The 18,164-nt window shown below is 48.3% G+C and overlaps 1 protein-coding gene across 4 annotated transcripts in view; it reads right to left on the bottom strand.

Moving 5' to 3' along the window:
• Positions 1 to 17,818, bottom strand: part of Vcan (versican) — a 104,049-nt gene extending 86,231 nt beyond the window's left edge. For 2 of the 4 annotated variants that reach the window (XM_063245301.1, XM_063245300.1), the window contains exons 1-3: positions 6,865 to 8,316; positions 6,427 to 6,502; positions 410 to 787 (exon numbers count right to left, since the gene is read on the bottom strand). In XM_063245301.1, the coding sequence (XP_063101371.1) occupies positions 410 to 787; positions 6,427 to 6,502; positions 6,865 to 6,969 (559 nt within the window). In that variant the 5' untranslated portion in view covers positions 6,970 to 8,316. Of the gene's footprint in view, positions 1 to 409; positions 788 to 6,426; positions 6,503 to 6,864; positions 8,322 to 17,515 lie in introns of those variants that run through there. The other 2 variants (XM_003479467.5, XM_063245299.1) reach the window with 2 other exon arrangements.
• Between the last annotated feature and the right edge of the window lie 346 nt (positions 17,819 to 18,164).

Here is an 18,164-nt window from a genome sequence, read left to right as displayed (position 1 = left end):
AATAAAAAAGAACATGGCAAGAACCCCGGGGTGTGGCAGGCGGACAGGGAGATCTGGAGAGGGATAAGCAGCACTGGCTCTCACAGTGGCCAGGGACTTGAATGTCTACCATGCTGCAGTCACACAGCTCCGCCAGTGCAAGGAGCCCTGTGTACAGGACAGTGCATGGACAAGCACAGTGCCAGCATCCGCAGAGCACCCCAAGCCTGGCCCTGCGCCAGGCCCACAGCCACACCCCTCACAGGCCACGCCCACCAAGGCATGCCCACACCCCACAGCCACCCCACCTGGTCTTAGGCCCTGCCCATACCTCGTGGTCCCGCCCACATCCACCCAGGCCATACCCATGGCCAGGCCTTCAAGCCCAGGCTTGACCTCAAACCACACCCGCCCATCCCTCCGTCCTCACCATCCACGGCCAGCGCCACGGTGGCCTGCGCGTCCTCCACTCCCAGCAGCAGGTCACAGCGGTACCGGCCCGCGTCGCTGGCGCGCAGAGCGCCCAGGATCAGGGACGCATCACCCGCAGTCGCGGGCTGCAAGGGCACCGACACGCGGCCCTGGAAGTCCGGCCCCACCTTCACGTGTCCGTCCTGGGCCACCAGCACGGTCGTCTCCCTCAGGTCTCTTCCGCTGCGGTCCACCTCGATCTTTGACCACTTGACACGCAGGGACTCGCCGCCAGCTTGGGCCGCGAGCCGCGATGTGGACAGCTCCGGGAGGCGGCAGGGCAGCACCACGGTCCCAGCCAGCCAGCCCTGCACCGTCGCGCCATTCCCCATGGGGCCTGGGACGGAAAGGGGGGTTACAGCCCAGCCTTGCGTGGGCGTGGGCGGGAAGCCTCACGGGGTGAGGGAACCAGACCGCGTGATTCATGCAGGACACCGTGGGCTGCAGCCCAGCTCCGCAGTGGAGCCGCAGACTTTGGTGTCCCTTCCACACCGAGTGCTGGAGTTCATTTTTAACTGTACAATCAGTTTAATATTGAATACAAAAAATGAGTGATCAAGAGAAGGGTGATCAGGCAGGCAGGTGGGTTCACGGCTAGAGCCGTGCTGAAAGGGGGCAGATGCTTGGTTTAATGTGCAAGGGGGACAGGAGAGAAGGGGGAGGGAAGAGAGAGGAGGGGGAGGGGAGAGGAAAAGAGGGGGAGGGCAGGGAGCAGAGCGAGAAAAGAAGGGATAGGAGAAGGAAAGGGCCCAGGGGCGCAGCCTTGGTTAGATGGGTGGGTTAGGCCGCAGGGTCAGGTTGGAGAGCCCACACCATTGTTGGGAACAGCATTTGGAAGGTGAAAGTTGCACCTACAGGTCCAAGAGGAAATGGCTTGCAAAGAAGGCTGCTAAGTTACCTTAGAGGAAAGGGAAATACAATTTAAAAGGGAAGTGAGCATAACAAAACAAAAGAAACTAGGCAGGGACCTGACATCCATCCAAGGGTCCCTTGCCCTGACCCTCCTGACAATCAGGAATCCAGCTGAGATCCCTGTGCTCTTGCTGATATCATTAAGTCCTGGAGAGGTTTGCTTCGGGTCCTCTCATCCTCCAAAAGCGTTTATTTTCTGAGCAAGCCCTTAAACTTTTAATTATAAAGAACACACTGATGACAGTGTCACACCACTGCATGGGAGGGGACGCCCCTGCCCTCCACCTCCTCCGCTTCCAGCCCCGTCCTTCCACCTGGAGAAGGTGTTAGTGATAACAGGAATGGCTGTGAACGCACAGCAAGGCCCACCTCAGGGAAATATGGTCAGCAACTTAGCATCTGCCTCCAGTTGACACAAAATGCTGATTTTGTAATTTAAAATCTGTCATGCGGCTAACTGGGCCAGTAATCAAAGTAAGGGCAACATAGTCCCAACATAGGCATGCATGAGAAGTAACCTGGTGAATTCTATTGGGATAAGTCATTTGGAACATCCCAGAAAGATAGCATGTAGATAGTATGCTCCTTAGCAAAAAAAAAAAAAAAAAAAAAAAAAAAAAAAAAATTGCTAAACACTAACATTTACCTGAACAAGACTTAAGCTATAAAATATATGCTATAAATAAATGTAAAATAATGCAGGATGGTTATATTGAGGATAGAAATCACTAATCTGTTCCAAAAGTATAATGGTCACTGCTGTCAGCCATTTATCGTTTTATTGATCTACATATAGCTTGTCCAGATTTAAGGTGCTGAGCAAAATTAAACAAAAAAAGACCCTGAGGTGTGCTATGAACTGTAGCAAGTTACTTCTTAAAATGTTACTGGAATTGTTCCCCTTTGGTAATGTAATATCAAGGTGATAATCTCGGTTTTTTACCTTTCTTGGCTTAGACAGTGAAGTCTGTAACTTAAAGCTCATCCTTGGAGCAGAACTGGTTCCATTCTGTACTAAGTATGCTCCACAGAGGAGCAGGGACTGGCTCCCAGCTGGCTAAGAACAGATCTGACCAGAATACACGCCTCTTCTAAGATAGAAACCCTTTAGCTTTGGTACTTACAGTGTTCTTCCTCTGCTCCTAAATGAACCACAGAAAGCATGTTCCTTTTAGTTCCCTTTCAGTATCTACACTCATCCTACTTTCTAAGTCTTTAATTACTAACTGAACTGAAATCTAATCTCATGACATTTTTAAGAATTTCATAAAATCCGCAGGGGACATCTTAAAAGTAAAATCTGCCTGGTTTATATTCTTTTAATTTGTATCCACTTAGAGAAATGATGACAACACAGATAACTTGAATTTTTTTTCATCAAAAATAAGGATTTTAAGAAAAGAGATGAGGCTAGGTGTGGTGGTGCATGCCTGTAATTCCAACACTCAGGAGGCTGAGGCAGGAGGATCACTGTGAGTTTCAGGCCAGCCTCAACTGCACTGTGAAACCATGAATCCTGTCTTAAAAAGACAGAGAGAAAGAGAGGAGAGAAGAAAGAGAGAGAGAAGAAAAGTAGAGGTGAGAAACCTGTAATCCAAAAACCTTATCTAATTTATATTCATCATATGTCCTGGGAAATTTCATCTTCCTTCCTGAAGAATTAGTCACTGCAAATGAAATGTAGAGTCTTAAGCATAAATAAAATACTGATTTCTTAATGGAAAAACAAACAGCTTTACCATCAACTTTAATCATAACAAATTGTGAGACTTTATCATCTCCTTATAAAATTGCTTAGAATAAGTGCCTTCTAATATCTTAACATTTAATGCTCAATTATTTTCAGAATTCTAGGTGCAGGAGACAAGTGTGCAGCTCCCCTGAGTCTGTCCCACAGGGAGGTTTCTGAAACGCAGTGTATTCCCTAACAGCCATCCTGTAATGAAATGTTTTCACAATGATGTCAAAAGGCAATTTCCTAAGGGACTGCTTATTATTCTAATTAAAAGCTTTGGTTGGATATAAATCTATATATTCCTATAGAACCCAACCTCACCAATAAGATTAACAAAAAGCTGTGTGGTCAAATCTTTTGTTTTATTAAATCTTGGGTCTTAAATCATGGGGTTGTAAGAAGTAAGCTCACTAAATCCAAATATCTGAAAAAAATTCAGCATCACCTATGCATGTTTTTAAACAACCTGCTACCTACAGAAAGTTGTCTGGAATTCTGACAATATCTGTAATAAAATGAATTCTAACAAAAATGTTCTCTGTTCCCACCAGATGGCCCCAGTCTAAATGAACCCAGTGAGGGAGAGAACTCTTGTAAAGAGTTCTTGCAATCAGTTACTTCATTCAGTCAGCGGATTCTGCAGAGCAAGGATGATGTAGATTCCATCTGCCCAAGTCACACACACACACACACACACCTTGGCCAAGTAAGTGTCAGATCAAAAATGGGATTTATCACTCCCTTAATGAGTATCATTCTCTGCCCACCTTTAGGCCTGCCTTCTTGGCTCCATGTCTCACTGCACGAGGAATAATAAAACAAGAGATCAATGCTGAGTAATCCATCATGCGGATGGCTTGCAATCTAACATATGAGTACCGCTAAAGCAAAGATCTACTTCTGTGTTACAATAAAGCGGGGGACAGGTGTTCACCAATTCTGGTCATTGATCCCTTGGGCACCAGGGAATAAACAGAAAAAAACCCACTCAACAAGTTACTGCGGTGTATCTCATGAACTTGGAAACATTTTATAGATTTTATAGTTTCAATTTCTGTCTTTCATAGGAAAAAGTAAAAGTCTTCTTAAATTAACCTCAGATTAATTACAGTCCTTAGTAGCGATCATGAATTTACAAAGAACAGAGCCCAATAGGTAAAAGTGACTCGGTATTGGCTCATATCATTGTTTTTAAGAACATTGAAGGAGCTACACTATACCTGTGTGCATTGCTTTGCTAAGTTTTGCACAGGTAAGTCCTTCCTTTAAGGGAAAAGTCTACGTGTCAGTGGAGAGACTTTTGCCCACTACTGTCTTTTCCATTAATGGCCATCCATCTCCTTGCCTTCTCAGGGTGGTATCACCAGTACCTCCAGCCCCAGTCATTCTCTGTGATTTTGCTCTGCTTAACATTCACCAGTAAAGCAGGACCTGCACTGGTCATGTGTTCACTCCCTGCCTCATGTAACCAGGGAACTAGGTGCAGTGAAGGCTGTGACACTGTGTGAACGGCCCATCTACTCATAAACCCCTGGACACCCAGTGGAACACCTGGCTCAAAGAAAGTGCACAAAACATACTGTCGCTGGGGATAAATGAGTGGATGAGTGGGAGGCTGTATGGATGGACAGATAGATGGATGGGTGGATGGGTGGACAGATAGATGGACTGGTGGATGGACAGATGGATGAGTGGATGGACAGATACAAGGGTGGATGGAGGCACAGAGAGACGGGCTGGTGGATGGATGGACAGATAGATGGAGGGGTGGATGGATGGACAGATAGATGGATGCGTGGATGCATGGACAGATAGATGGACGGGTGGATGCATGGACAGATAGATGGGTTGGTGGACAGATGGACAGATGGATGGGTGAATGGACAGACAGAAAGATGGATGGGTAGGTGGACAGATAGATGGACAGGTGGATGGATGGGTGTATGGACTGACAGATGAACTGGTGGGTGGACAGATGGGTAAATGGACAGATAGAAGGGTGGATAGAAGCACAGACAGATGGACGGGTGGACGGATGGACAGAAAGATGGACTAGTGGATGAACAGATGGATGAGTGGATGGACAGACAGAAATATGAATGGATGGGTAGATAGATAGATGGACGGTTAGATGGACGGATAGATGGACGGGTAGATGGACAGACACATAGATGGACTGGTGGATAGACGGATGGGTGGATGAACAGTTAGAAGGGTGGATGGAGGCACAGATAGATGGACAGGTGGATGGATGGACAGATAGATGGGCTGGTGGATGGGGGTCCAGGTATATGAGCAGATCGAGTGATGTTTAACCTTGAGTCTTGAAGAAAGAGTTACACTGGGGCTGGGGATTTAGCTCAGTGATATAAGTGCCTGCTTGGCAAGCACAAGGTCGTAGTGCGAGTTCGATCCCCGGTACAAAAAAAAAAAAAAATTACAACAAAACAGTAGAGAAGAGAAAAAGTAGCAAGTGAAAGAAATCAAATAGGAAAAGCCAGGATAACAGCCTATGTATGTGCCAATGGCCTCGGAAAGCCAGAAGCAAGGTGTGGGGGAAGGGAGAAAAGGAAAGAGGGTTGGAAGAGGCGCACTGGGTAGAAGCAGCCAGTCAAGTCCAACAAAGCGTCTTCCTTCAGAGTTTCGGGGGTGTCTCTTCAACACATTAAATGATGAGCTTGGAATCTGAGAAGCATCACCACCAGCTTTTCTAATTTTTTTTTTCACTCTGTAGTTCAGGCTGTCTGTAGCTTACTACACAGCCCAGGCTGGCCTTGAACTCACAGCAATCATCCTGCCTCGGCCTCCCAAGCTCTGGAATTGTAGGCGTGTGCCACCTTGCCTGGCAACTATTACCTTTTCTTAAAGCTAAGAAAAGCGATGCTTGTGTATTGGCAAAGTTACTTTTAAACAAAGAAAAGAGTAGGGATGAGTGCAAATCCTAGCTGTCAACCTTCTCTTTGTATTCATAACTCTTCAAAACTTAACCTCCTGAGTGTTTAATAATCTTTTTAGAATAAGAAACAGTCTTTATGAAGTGGTATTGGAGAAGGCAGCACTTTTAAACATCTCCCATGCCATTCATGAGTTAAAGGGGAATCTGCATGTGATGGAACCCCACTGAGAACTCCAGCATTCTGCTCCTTACCTTATTTTGGTTGGTTTAAAACCACTGCTTTCAATCTTATAACATTTTAACTAAGAATTTACTGCACTGAGTAGATGATAGAAAGTCAGTCCTTTATTGTAGGCGACCACACTGCTCTTCCAACCCCCAATACTGAAACTGTGAGGTCAGCCAGCAAGAAAGAACTTGTTTCCACACTCACCTGCAGGCAGTGCCTGGGTTACCACGAAGGTGGAGCAGATCCACATGATGCTTCTGATAGGTACCAACATCTTGTCCTGAGAATAAAGAAAACCGAAGTAAATCACGAGCATTCAGCCTCGGAGCCGATCACATATCACGCCACTTCACGCATCTGGTGTAGGAAAAGCAGGAGTAGCAACTTCTCGGAATGTAAAAACAGGAGGAAACTTGTAGTAGGAGAAGTGATCTCAACCCTCTCATTATTAGCTTGAATCTCACCCAAGGCAGTAGTTACCAAAATAACCCCAGAATCTACTTTGGGGACACACAACAATAGGGATATGTATCAAAGCCACAATGGGGCAGGCTGGAGGAATAATCCTGGAGGCCACAGCCTGAGCCACTGACAGTGAGGATCTGGTGGGAAAAAAAAACAAAAGCAAAGGGAAAAAGGTACCTTTAGCAATAAGAAGCTGGCTGTGGAGACAACAAGAGAAGATGAAGACGAAGAAGCAACAGCAAAGATGCAGAATAGAAGAAATCTACATCCAACAAGGCACATGATATCAAAGCAGAGAACAAGGCCTCAGCGGGGCTTTTCAGAGTTTGGGCTCTGCCTGTTTCCAGCTGGCTGAGCAAACCTAAGGAGAGTATTCTAAAGAGCTGTTAATTACAAAAGTGGCCAGTGCTTGCCATGAGTTTGAAAGCAGTTCCAACAGTTCCCAACTCTCCAGAGTAAATGGTGAAGGAAAGTAGCCTGCCTGGACTGCCAAGAAATCCTGTTCTGACTTTAGTCTGTAATTCACTGTGTGACATTTAGCAATCCAAGTCTCACAGTGGTCCCCTTCCAGGGCTGCTTTAATGAGGAGGAAAAGCAGCTCCAGTGTTGGAGACCACTTGGGTTTGCGTCTTAAATGTCCCTAAATGGCCAGATCTTAAAGGCTTGGTCTTCAGCTGAGCACTATGGGAAGGTAGAGGAAATTGTTTAAGATGCAGGGACTCCTGGAGGTCATAGGCAAGGGAGGGCGTGTCCTTGAAGGGACTAGAGGACACTGGTCTCTCTCTTCCCTGATCTCTTTGTGCTTCCTGGCACTCTTGAGCTGAGCACTGGCTCTGCCATATGTTTCCAGCGTGACATACTGCCTTGCCACAAGCCATAATCAATCACACATTGGAACCTCCAAACTGGGGCTAAAGCTATCCTGTCTCTTTCTGAGCTGGCACCTCAGGTATTTTCCGTGGTTATGCAGAGCTGACTAACAAAGGGACCATCTAGAAATCAAAGCGCAAATCTTTTCAAAGGTAGGTTATTTGGTCTCTCTCTGCTACCTTGAGGACTGGTCTATAAAAATCATTATTGGTTGGTTTCCAAATAGGTATTTCTGCCGGGGATTTAGCTCACCTAAATCCTGGCAAGCACTAAGTCATGAGTTCAATCCCTGGTACCAAAAAATACAGCCATTCCTCTTTCTCCTTTCTAAAACAAAAAACAAAAACAAAAAAACCCAACAGTTCCATTCTAGTATCTGCCCTCTGAGTAAAGCTATATAGCTTAGAGAAATCTGGGTCATACCCCAGGGCAGGAGGATGATCCTGATATGCTAAATCAGTTACACTGGTCTCATTCTTTTTGCCAGTGATTGCTTTTGGAATGGTGGTGGCTATGGAACTTTGGTCAATGAAACAGGAATCAATCTCTGTTCTCAGCTGAGGGTGGGAGGCTGCTGAAACAGGTTTATTCAACTTAGGAGCTCAAAGAGAGAGGTGGCCACTTTTGTCCGCTGGATACTATCACGATAAGATGCCTTCTTAAAACTACTGTAGCTGTCTAGGGGCTGGGGATTTAGTTCAGTGGCATAAGCACCTGCCTTGCAAGCAGGCGATCATGAGTTCGATCCCCGGAACCGATAAAAAAAAATTTCTAAAAAAAAAAAAAAAAAACCACTGTAGCTGTCTTGAATCCATATGTGGATGAGACGGCTCTGGAATCAAGCTGAAAATGAACCAGGGATGACAAGGTTTAAATCCTCAAGCCAAAGGGGCCATCTCTTGGAGCTTTCCTTCATCTGAGCTGATAGATTCTTTTATTGTCCATTCTTTTATTGTTACTATAGTTTGGACCTTAAAAGTTGTCCTAAGGCCCAGGTGTTATACTTTAGTCCTGAGACTGGGGCTACTGGGAGGCCAAGCAGACTTTATGAGATGTGGCCTGGGTGAGTTCCTATGCGTTTACCCAGAGCTGTAGGACCCTGGTGCCCGGTGCCCCCTCCTCTGTTCCCTGGCCACAGGGTGGACAGCTGTGGTTTACCTGTGCCATGTGGTTTACACATCCTGCCATGAGACCCTGTACTCCAGTACACCAAAGAACCTCTTCTCTGTAAAAATTGATGATTTCATTCTAGGGAAGCATCCAAAAACAAAATTATAAAAATCCGTAACTCTAGGTATTCCTTACAGAGCAATTTTAAATGCAATATACTCCATATCTCACATTTTCTGTCTATAGCTCAACTGGTAACTCCCAAAGAAAAGAATACATTGGGTAGGCCTAAATAAAACAAGAGAGTCACACGTGTTATTTATTATTTAGTCAGTGATACATGCTATTAGATTATTTTAAATCCTAAGTGGGAAGTCATAATTTTTGACATTTCTGGATTTCTTATCATTTTTGACTCTCTGGATTTTTGACATTTCTGAACTTTCCAGTAAGTCATCATGGTTTATAGCTTTATATTTTACCTATATCTTACTGACATTACAATATTTTAGAAAAATATACTTATCAATTTCATAACCAAGATGAAAGCCTATGTTATATCATAAACAATTAAGTAACACAGTCCATAAGTACTAACTGAATCCAGGTGAGCAATAATTTCCTACTTTTCTTCAAGCAAAATTAGTCTCCTCTGCCTTCTTTTTCTTTTTTTCTGAAAACTTTTAGAGTTAATTTTAATCTCCACTTTCAAACAACCCTGAATTCAGTTCTATATCCTCCACTTAGACTCTTGGCTTTTGGATACATCCTGCTTCCTCTCTAAGCATCATCTTCGGTAGCTATTTGATACTGCAAGTGTGTATTACTGAAGTGACTAGAGGAACTGATAAACATAATGCATAGATAGATAGGTAGATAGATAGATAGATAGATAGATAGATAGATAGATAGATAGATATAGATATAGATATAGATATAGATATAGATCTCTCTCAGAGGAATCCAGTGTGTTTAGTTCTCAGTATTCATTATTAAGATTACTCATTCAGGCTTTCTACAGGTGTTTTAATTCTGGCTTCATATCTTAATAATAAAAAAGAAAACATTTGAAGTTCTGTATTACAGCCTTAGTGAACCACTATAACAACAGTATACAACTTCATGATTATAATAAATTGCTCTATACTTAGAAGTGTTGTGTGCAATCATGTTTCATCTCCTCTGTCAAACAATAGCTTCTGGAAGGCAGAGCTACTAACTTACTCAACTTACTAATTCCCAGTGTCTGAGTGGTGCCACGTTAGGGCAGACTCTGGAAGAGCAGCACGGTGCTAAGTGCATGACTACCCCTCCTCGTGCAATGTAAGGTGCCCCCCCTGCTGACACGGGTGAGGGAAACATACTGAGATTACTTCGGAGCCGCCCGGCGTTTACCCATGTAATGCCTGATATTCATTGGTGTCCAGAGGGCTGAATATCATATCGCAACAAAACCAGAAGGAAAATGTGTGAGCCTGGCGAGGAACCCATCTCCCGCCTCCTAATCTGCCCAAGACTACACTCAAAAGTCTAACTCTTGGTGCCATGCTTCATCCAGAGGAAAATGCCTTTATTTTTTGAAAGAAGGATGGAAATCATCCCTCACCTCTGTAAGTCTACTGAATATGTTCATGGCTTGCTCTAAGACTACCTCCAAGACTAAACTAAGGGAAGGAAGGCGGTGCATGGAAAAGAGTAAGAAAGTGATCAGAAGCACTAAAGTCCGTTGGAACAGTGCACAAGTATCATTGAAATATCCCAAATGAAACCCTGGAGTGCCCATTTTAACTGGACAGTCTCATACAGAAGCCAAGCAGCGGCCACTCCTCGGGTCCCCACCCACTGAGCCCTCATCTACTTCTGCCTCTACTTGGGCCTGTGGGCTCCCGAGTTCCCAGTGCTGGAGTCACAGGGTGACTGTTTATGTCTTTGTAAATCCCTCGTACGGTCTCTCCCACATGCCACACACGTGCCTTTCACTTCTCTAACTTTCTTAAAGCTGCACTTGTGCCTTGGGATGGTACACTGTCTGACTTCAGCGTCTGACTGATTCTGCAGGAAAGCCCTTGGAAATCTCTTTGTCTCTGGCTCCGTCCAGCCCCGCTCTGCTCTGCGCTTCAGAATCTGTCTGGCTGCTGGTGATAGCAGGGCTAGGATTTGGAATGACCTGGTGAGATAGCGGCGCCTATATTTAGTCTCCCACTTCAGTAAAGTCAATGAGAACAGGAAGAGGTCATCGCACAGTGAAGGTGTAGCTGACGAAACTGCTCAGTTGCCTGGGAGACAAAAGAGACAAAGTCAGCAGGACCCCAGCCCACTAGAGTGAAGTCTGTGCATCCCACAGGGTGGGCTGGCCCAGCCAGGGTGCCCAAAGTTCTATTAAACAGATGGTTAGTATTCACTCTTGATCTTAGGGGAGCCCAGCTAAGCAGGGTGACCTGAGGACACAGACACAGTGGTTTTGTCTACCACTCTGCTAATTAGTTCCCCCAGACACAGCAGATGTAAAGAGCACTGCCGAGCATGTTTCTCTTTGATTCCTTCTTCCAAGAAGCCCTGGTGAGACGCAGGGAGGCAGCTCCAGGGTTAGACTTGAAGTTTCCCTAACCCACTTCCCAGTGGCCCCAGGGCCGCCTGACTTCATCACTAATCTGGTCCTGGATTCCAGAACTTGGGCCTGGCTCGGCTTTTTCTATGTTGTTGTCCCCCAGGGCTGCTCTGTTCCCTGCCCAGAAAGCCCCTCCCTCACGACTCTCCCTTTCTCAAGCTTTATTTTTATCCTGGCACATACAGCCTTAAGGAGTCACCTTTTCCTGCCCACTGTAACGGGACATCAGGAGAGCATCTGACACTTTTCTCACTCCTGTGTTCACAATGCCTAGGGCTCCCGGAAAATACTGGTTAAAACAACGAATATATCCCCACTTTTGCATGACTAGACCCACACTGTCCATATACTTTTTCGTATGTTACTTTCTTCACTTAAAATATATGTTCCATCTCTTGATGGAGAGGGAAGGGCTGCGGAAAGGAATGAAAATGTGTCAGGTCATGCACCAAGGCTACACTCAGAGTGTGAACATTATGTACTGCAGACATGGACTATAATACAATAACAGTAATAACAGTAATACATCTTCCACACCACCAAAGCCTTCCTTGTCATTTCAGGCAGTTGCAAAGCTTTCCGTTAGATGGGTGTGTTAGCAACATTCACCCAACAGGTCCCCTATGATAAGCTCTGAAGATGCTCTCAAGTTTTGTACCAACATGTAAAGGACAGACCTTCTCAGTAAAACTGCTAGTTCAATGGACGGATGTCTATCTTTTAAAACTTCTGATGCCAAATCAAAAGAAGAAAAAGATCTTGATTGATGCACAGCTTTCTAAAGATGGGCCTATTTCTGTTCCCATGTTTTCTGAAAGACTAAGTTTCTCTATCACCCAACCAACAAAGACGCTTCTCGGGTTACTTTTTCTTTGCTGTAGGTGATAAAGAAAGGAACATCATACTAACAGTGTTTTAAGTGCTGTTTCTTGCATTAACAAGACTGCACAAATCTTTATGTGGTGAAAAACAATTACATGTCTCTGACACCACTTGTATGTAAATTTTGGCCATTTTACAGATAGATGTGGGTTTATGTTCATTACTCCACAACTGTCCCAGTATATCAAGAATTATTACTGAAGAAAACTGCCAGATCTATTGCTTTCTTGTTGATCATCTCATTGGTATTTATCAGACTTACCAGGACTTTCTGATACAGCTTCTGGGTTTATATTTTGCTTAACGCAAGTTTCTTGCCTCCTAGTTTATTTTTCAAAATCTCAGGGTCTCCTCTAATTCTGTTCTTTTTCCCTAGGAATTTTGCAAATAAAATCATTCCTTCCATTTCATTTGAACTCACCTTAAATTTCCTTTAGATGACAAATGAGGTAGAGATTGGTTCTTATTTTGAGTTAACTAGTCAATGCTACCTAAATTATTTATGGAATAGTCCTTATTTATGACCATGTCATTTGTATCTATTTCTGGACTCTGTCTTCTGATCGATGAAGCAGTTATTTTCTTTTCTGGTACTAGGAATCGAACTCAGGACTTGGGGTTGACAGGCAGGCATTTATGCCTGTTGAGCTATATCCCCGCCCCAAAATCAGTTAATTTTTAAAAGCATGTGCCTTTCTTAGGCTCATTTCATACGTGTAGTTGAAAATATATGTCACAGTTTAAGTAGTGAGTAACATTATAGAATTAGATCAGTATGAATCATATAAGCATGATACATCAGCATCCCTTGTTTTCACAGTTTTCCGTTCTTCAACTGCGTATCCACTTGTAGATTTCAATGCTGAGCAGCCAGAAATTCTGGCTTAACTTGGTTTTCCCAGCTGAGGAGTCCAACTCAAACTTTCTGACTCCAAGTCTGAAGCTTATTCAGCTAAACCTCAAGGACTATCGAATCAGTAATTAAACAGTCAAAAGGTTGTAATTTATTACATTATATGTTTACTATAAATATATAATTTCACCTTAGACACATAAACATCTCTTAAAATTCTTAGAAGAACCAAATAGGCTATATATAGATAGAGAAATAAACATAAATGTAGACCTCCATTTGTCCTTGAGATACAGATGCTAGGTCTAGCCGGGACTTAGGAAACATAACTGGCAAACTCATTAAACCAAGCCCCTTTGGCCTGGCAGCTGGAAGACAAGCACTTTGTCTAAAACCCTTGCATGTACATAGATATCTGAATGAGAAAGGAAACCAGCAAAAACTCACTAAGCCAAATGGAGCACAGCCAAGATACTTATCTCCACTTCCCCTTGTTCTGATTCCAAATCAGAGGGAGCGCAGGCTTCCTATTTTCTGGTAGAGTAAGAGAATGAGCCTAGGCACAGTCAGCACCGCCCCTCAGACAGAGTTAGGAGCCCTCCAGGACCTAACCGGTTTCTCCAGGTGGGTGGTGCAAAGGGGAGTGTCTGGAGAACCCCTTCCCAGCACTGTGTCCCATTTTAACACAGTGCCTGCCGCATCAGGGGTAAGGGTAACCAGGCTGTTTAAACTCTACCAGGAAAGAGGCCCTAGTGATAGGACCCTGGGAGACAGAGTTAGTTTGATCTTTGGGCTCTCAAAGGCTGTGATGCTCATTTAGGCCAATCATTAACCACACAGCACTGGGTTTAGCACAGCCTTGCCTGGCAAGCCTAAGGTTGTGAGTTTGATCCCCCGTAACTACTCCCCACAAAAAAAGAGCATTTAAGCATAATAAGAGAAAGCAATCCTCACGGTTGATCATCTTCGGCCCAGTTAGCTCCGTAGACCTCCCCAAGTGAGTTTCATTAGTAGCTAAATACAGATGTCTGGGATCATGGATTTGTCTGCCTCCAATTTGCAAAAAGAAAGCAGAAACCTACATCCTTAAACACACATAAGGATAAGCAGGGTCTTTTCTAAATTCATTTTTAAAAACTGGGAATACAACTTAGGACGAATGTTATTTTATTTTTTTAAATCTACCAAGCAAAACCAAATTGTGAACTCTTCCATGAATCCAGTCGACTGTCCTGGACCTCAGACTTGGTCCACTACCAACCCCAAGGCTGAAGCCAGCAACAGACTGCCTGCAATCTCGCAGGGATCTGAGTTACCTTTGCAGTATCAGTGGTGGCAACTCAAACAATATCAGAGTAGTTTTTTACTTAAGAGCTCAGAACTAGAAGAGGGACCTTTGGGGAAGTCGCTGGGGCACCTCCAGGGCCTGCTCTCCCAAACACCAATTCCCCAAAGGGAAACCAGTTCTGTCTTCCCCATTGGTGCCCTCCTAGTCTATCAAGCTCACCACCTGCTATTTTAGGACTTCCTACAAAGATATTCACAATAAATTGGCCACAATCTCCAAGCAGCACTGGAAAGGAACCAGACAGAAGAGTAAAGTGGGTCAATTTGCTAAAGAATTCAAAGCACCAGATCCTTAAAATCCAGTTCTTCCAAAGTGGAAGGATCAGGAGAATCAGATGGCTTCCTTTGAGTAGTTTCTCCACCAGCTCCCAGGCTGGGTGCAGTGATTCAGGGCCCACCCTGCTCTTCAGGGTCCCCAGCTGTGTTCTCCTGAGTTGCGACCTCTGTTAGACCAGCAATCCCTTCCCCTTTATGCTTCCCCAGGGAATTCCATCCATCTCATGTGGGGAACTTCTGCAGTTCTAGACAAGCGTTTTAGAACTTGTGGAACCTGATTAATCTTGTAATTAAGAAATAGTCTTTAGACAGATGTATATTTCAAAAATATATTTAGAATACACGGAGTGCAGAATAAAGTGGTTTCATTTGTATGCCAAAAAGGTGGGGGAGGGTGTTTGAAGTGAATCTTCACCTTTTCATCTCAAGGCAAAAATTCTATACCCCTCCAAAGACAGCAAGAAAAAAGCCAGGCATGGTGGCCAGCCATGCAACCTTTATTCTGTGAGGCAGAGGCAGGAGGCTCACCAGTTCAATCGCAGCTCTGGGCAACCTAGTAAGCCTTTTAGTAAGAGCAGATAGCGCGGTTTGGATGGAAGCTGGGTAGAGGGCTAGGTGCGCAGCCATGGTGACCAGACCACAGCTGCCAGAACCCGCCTAGCCCCGCCCCGCCCCTTGCCCCGCCTCCCCGGCCTTCGCAGCTCTCCTGGCCACCGCCGTCTGGGGCGCAGGAAGTCACGCGCGTCTGGGCCGGGAGCGGGAGTTGGGGCTGCAGCCCGCGTGGCGGCTGGTGAGTCGGGCGCGGAGGGCAGGGCCAGTGGTGGTTCCGGCCCAGCCCGGGCGCTGCGCCCCTCTGAGCTCCTTTCCGCTAGCTGGCCGCCCGGACTCCCGCAGCCTCGGTTCCTGCCTATCCGCCCTCTCCCCGAGCGCTCGCGACCATCCGGCAGTCACCGAGGTTGGCGCCGCGCTGGGAACCAGTAGGCTCTGCCGAGGAAGCCCCGATCCAACCCCAAATCCGTCCGCGTCCCGCGGGACGCAGACCCGCGCGCTCCGCGTGGCGACCCCTCCTGCCACGCCCAGCCCAAGGTCCAAGGCGGGTCCCGGAGTGGGAAACCCAGGACAAGCCGCTAGCTGGGGCACCGCAGCCTTTGCGCCTCTCTATCGATGCATGTGGGCGATGCAGCTCGCGGGCTTCAGGGCACAGATTCGTACCTCCTGCCCCACCCGCACCCCGACTTCCACATTTGGGACGTGGGTTCCACGTGCGTGGCGCATCTTGACCCGCTCCCTGCCCCTGGGGCTTGCTGAGACCCCGGTGTGCTCTCTCGCCATCCTTTTCGGAGCCAGGGGGACGCGCGCTCTGTCTCACCCCTGAGCCCCAGTATGAGGGCTCCGGGCTCGCGCGCCGGGTGGGTGTGGACTCCCTTCCTCCGGCGCGCAGGATTGCTCCGGCAGGGGGCGCCCGGGCCCATCACAAACCCCGGCTTCTGGAACTCTAACTGCACCGTCCCGGCCCCCGCGGAGGCGGACCCGAAGGAGCGCACCGCCTCGCTCGCTCCTCCCTCCGCGTTGGGGCGCGGGGGTCTCCCGGGCAGTGCAAACGTCCCGTGGGGGAGGGGACGCCGCGGGCCCGCGCCGGCCGGGAGGTGCAAAAGTGGGGACGCAGAGGACACAAAGGTGCGGCGCGGGGCGCCCCTTGGCGCTAGCTCCTGGGATGTAGTGGGACCCCGAGCCGAAGCGTTAAGCGGCGACTTGACTTTTCTACCCGGCGGAGCGCGGCGCGCGCCCACCAAGTGACACAGGGAGCGCGCGGGGACATCCGGACGCGCGGGTAGTCGTTCTGCAGCGCCCACGCCCCCGTGGCTCCGGACTCCAGGACTCTGGGACACGCCCGACCCGGGCCGGGAAAGTTGCTCAACTGAGCGGGCGCCGTGCGGGGGCGGGGATGGGGACCAGGCGTGCACCGCTGCCACCCGGGCCCTCGGGCCACCTTTGTCTGCAGCGCGCCCAGGCTGCTGTACCGGCTCAGATCCGAGCGGCAGCCCCCAAATTTCTCCACTGTGAGGAGAAAAGAAAAAACAATCCTTGCAAACGCCTGCTGGTTAAGCGCAAGCTTCCCGCCTCGGCCTCCCGGGCCTCTCGGGCTCCACGGCCCCACCCCCTTCCCTGCGCGGTCACCGCTGCGCCAGCACCGCGCGCAGGACAAAAGAACCCGGGGTGCAGTCGAATGTCAACCCCAAGTGTCCGAAGGGCGCCGCTCGGGGCCACGCGTCCCGTACCCCAGGACCCCGCGCGCTCCCAGGGGTCCCGCCACGGACCTGGAGCGCACGGTCCGGAGCCACAGCGAGCGGCTTTCCAGGAACGCGGGGCACGGACCACGCCCGCATCCAGGAAGCCTGGTGGCCCGCGTCAGCGTCGCTGGGGACCCGAAAGTGGGCGAGTCGCGCGGGTCCCCATTCAAACTTTTGCCTCAAGTCGGTTAATAGCGGCAGTGGCTGCGGTAGTAGCCGCCGAGGAAGGTGCCAGGGTCCCTCCCTTCCTTCCAGCTCAAACCCCACGACTTTCCAGGACAGCGACGGCGCTGCCCCGTCCCGTTAGTCCTTCTGCCCCCACCCACCCGGCGTCTTTTGTCTGCATCTTCCCAGCGCCCTGATCCCCTGCGTGCTCTCCAGGAGTCCTGGAGAAAGTTACCTGCGGGAAGTGCACGCTTCCCAACTTCGCCTGATAGCCGGCTCTCTTGGCCTTCTTGAAAGCCTCCTCCCAATCGCAATGTTCCTTTTGAAAAAAACCTCATGCGATTTCTATCCCTGTAAGTTTTTTTCCCTCTCGCTTTCTCTCTTTCTTTTTTTCCTTTAAAGGGGGAACAAAAGAAACGTGTTTACCTTGAAAGGCGGCTTTTTGCAGTTTTGGGGGGAAAATTCACCGCAGCGCTGTGAGTGAGAGTGGGCTCGATGTGGTCAGAGCGGGTCACATAGAAGAGCAGTGGCCCGGGGACGCGGCGTGGGACGGCGCCGGAGGACGAGGCAGGATGCGCTGCTGGCCGCACGCGAGTCCGGGTCCCGAGCGCCGCGCCTACGACTGCCCGCGGCGGCTGCGCGCCTCGAGCTCTTCCCCCAGAAAGGCTCGGGACAGCTCGCCTGCAAGTTCAAATGCGGGTTGTGACACCCATCATCATTATATCACTGTACCGTCAGCGCTGAGGAGGAGACTCGGCGGGCAGAAGGCGGAGGGAGAGGAGGAGGGCTCACGTACGGGCTCCAGAAGCGCCCCGCGGCTCCAGCCACTCCTAGGAGCCCGGCTGTGGAGAGCAGGCGCAGGGCCGGAAAGGCAGCAGCCCGCGCCCGCCGCAGGGCCCGCCTGCCGCCCTCCCCGGCACTCCCACCTCCCCGCGCCTCTTCCTGACCACAAGTACCAATCGGCTTGGGGACAGCGCGCGCCCGGTGCAGCGGCGCGCTCGCTCGGGAACATCGCGCTGCGCTCCCCTCCACCCCCGCCCCTTCCCCTCCCCGCCCCCCACGCTGCCAGCTCTGA

This window comes from Cavia porcellus, unplaced genomic scaffold (assembly GCF_034190915.1).
Source record: "Cavia porcellus strain 051 isolate PalLab524CR breed Dunkin Hartley unplaced genomic scaffold, mCavPor4.1 scaffold_2, whole genome shotgun sequence".
Taxonomy (NCBI): Eukaryota; Metazoa; Chordata; class Mammalia; order Rodentia; family Caviidae; genus Cavia; species Cavia porcellus.
The sequence above is the reverse complement of the archived record's forward strand: the minus strand, read 5'-3'. Positions and strand labels throughout refer to the sequence as shown.